This window comes from Priapulus caudatus, unplaced genomic scaffold, assembly GCF_000485595.1.
Source record: "Priapulus caudatus unplaced genomic scaffold, Priapulus_caudatus-5.0.1 Scaffold134, whole genome shotgun sequence".
NCBI classification, from domain to species: Eukaryota; Metazoa; Priapulida; class Priapulimorpha; order Priapulimorphida; family Priapulidae; genus Priapulus; species Priapulus caudatus.
In genome coordinates, this window is record NW_014577195.1 from 479,550 (window position 1) to 481,864 (window position 2,315).

The following is a 2,315-nucleotide window of genomic DNA, read 5'->3' on the forward strand; positions in this document are numbered from 1 at the left end:
CAGGGTACTGCCGGAACGTACCCTGGTACTAGATACTACTATCTAATATGCCGGACCATACCTCACCTACTCCACTAACGTAGTAACGAGTCTAGGGAGTCGCCTACGCCTACTCCCTAACCCCCTAACCCTAACCCTAACGCAAAAAAGGGGCTTGAACGACCGACGGCTGGCGTACCTCCAGCCACTGCGTTTTATATAAGCGCAAGCTGCCTAACCCTTGATAGCCATACAAACACTTGATGTGATGTGTGGCTGTACAGTAAATACAGTAAATAAATACATTATTCATTAACATACGGCTACCGTACCCGTAGCCACTGCCTAATAGATCAAGCGGCCCAAGGATAGAGAACATGGGTTCCAATAATATTGATATAATATAATATTTATATTGATGTAAATGACATTGGACCCATGTTCTCTATCCTTGAACCGATCAAGCGGCACAATTTGCAAGTGGCCTGTAACCAGTAACCTGTCACAAATTACCTCTGAAAAGGCTTTGTCACCCAAATGGCAATGTGCATCGATATATGAAGACATCAGATATCTATTCTATGTACACTATGCTAGGCTACAGTATATTTATAATAACAATCATGGAGATGACGCATCAAAACACCAACACTAGCAAAAACATCATCGCCGAACGAAACGCTATAGACGTACTCCATAAGTCGTTATTAGCCGTGTAAAAGCGGCCATTCCGACGTTGGTGACAGTCTTACATAGCAGAGTCATATAGAATGTTCAGTTGTTCTGCGATCCGCGCGACTGTTTACACGAGGTCGTCGATTGTGTATTTCCTTACCAACCCGCAACCGGCGTTAAGACATACATAGTTGGTTTAAACGACAGTAGGCCTAGTCACTATAATGTTGCGGCAACGTGGAAAAGCACATGATAAAAGGCCAGTGATTTCAGATCTGGCTGCTACTCTGGACGAAATTCCCCCAATACAACCCGACATACACGAGGAAGCTGAGCGGTCTCACACAGTTCTCCTATCGGCGTATTCCGAACCTGGGTAGGCCCTATGTTACGTATTTTAATTGATGAAATGTGTGGATTTTATTACTCTCGTGCAGTATATATAGTATAGGTCAACATGATACTCAGTCGATCAAGAGGCTAATATTTTTTCTAAACCGTGAAAGTAGGCTTACGTGTAGGCCTGTACGGTGTACCGTAGATACAAGTAACAATGTCTATAATGTAGTAACCCAAACCCAGGATAGGGTTACAACGCGTCGCTATGGTTTTCTGTGGAGGAAATTCAGGGAACCCCTGAGTGAATCACTCAGGGCAGTTTGCTGGTGCGTTTTCAGAGACTAGAACTTCCAAACTGAGTTTATTCTCAACACGAACCTTTCTCCGCTATCTTCGAACTTACTATATGTATCACGATTCACAATACTCTGTATTAAACTAATATAACCTGTTACAAAAATTCGAAGTGACGAGCGCCATTTCTGTTGACCTGAGACGTACTTCAGTTTGAAGAGCGGATTCACCGACCAATCGGAGGGCACTGCGCTTGCCGCACGTCACAGGTCAACAGAAATGGCGCTCGAAATATCCGCCGCTCGTCACTTCGAATTTTTCTAAACAGGTTATATTAGTTAATTTAATACAGAGTATTGTGGTACATATAGTAAGTTCCAAGATAGCGGAAAAAGGTTCGTGTTGAGAATAAACCCAGTTTGGAAGTTCTAGTCTGAAAACGCACCAGCAAGCCGCCCTGAGTGATTCACTCAGGGTTTCCCTGAATTTCCTCCACAGAAAACCATAGCGACGCGTTGTAACCCTATCCTGGGTTTGGGTTACATTATTAGCTCATCTGACGAAGTCAGATACAGCTTGTAGAATCGCATGATCGTCCGTCCGTCCGTCCGTCCGTCAACAGTTGGGCACAAATCTAAACGGCTCGACGTACGGATTCGAAAGTAGGGGGGGTAATCCGAAAACGAGTTGGGATGTCGAAGTTGGGGATCAAAGGTCAAAGGTCAAATGGTGTAAAAGAAGGGGGAACATTCCCTCCTTAACTTAAGGGATAGGGAGGAAATGCAGAATTGCGGCACAAATCTAAACGGCTCGACCTAGGCTCGCGATAGTCAGTGTACAGCATCATGGTAGGAAAAGCCATCACTGTGCCGAAATTGAGGTCACAGGTCAAAGGTCAATGGGCACGGGGCAGATTTTAGACATTTTCTGAGGACATGGTCTGACGGAGCGATTGAAAAACTTTTTTGTTTCAGCGGTGACCTAGCATTTTTATGGCATTATTGAAAGGACCATAAAATCTACTTTCT

At 44.2% G+C, this 2,315-nt stretch overlaps 2 protein-coding genes across 3 annotated transcripts in view; one reads left to right on the forward strand and one right to left on the reverse strand.

Moving 5' to 3' along the window:
- Positions 1 to 685, reverse strand: part of LOC106805955 (putative deoxyribonuclease TATDN3) — a 36,278-nt gene extending 35,593 nt beyond the window's left edge. The window contains exon 1 of the mRNA XM_014807758.1: positions 493 to 685. Within this exon, the coding sequence (XP_014663244.1) occupies positions 493 to 546 (54 nt within the window). The 5' untranslated portion in view covers positions 547 to 685. The remainder of the gene's footprint in view (positions 1 to 492) is intronic.
- Positions 686 to 776: 91 nt separating this feature from the next.
- The window catches only part of LOC106805962 (adipocyte plasma membrane-associated protein-like), a 26,945-nt gene continuing 25,406 nt past the window's right edge, over positions 777 to 2,315 (forward strand). For both annotated transcript variants that reach the window (XM_014807771.1, XM_014807770.1), the window contains exon 1: positions 777 to 1,030. In XM_014807771.1, the coding sequence (XP_014663257.1) occupies positions 879 to 1,030 (152 nt within the window). In that variant the 5' untranslated portion in view covers positions 777 to 878. The remainder of the gene's footprint in view (positions 1,031 to 2,315) is intronic.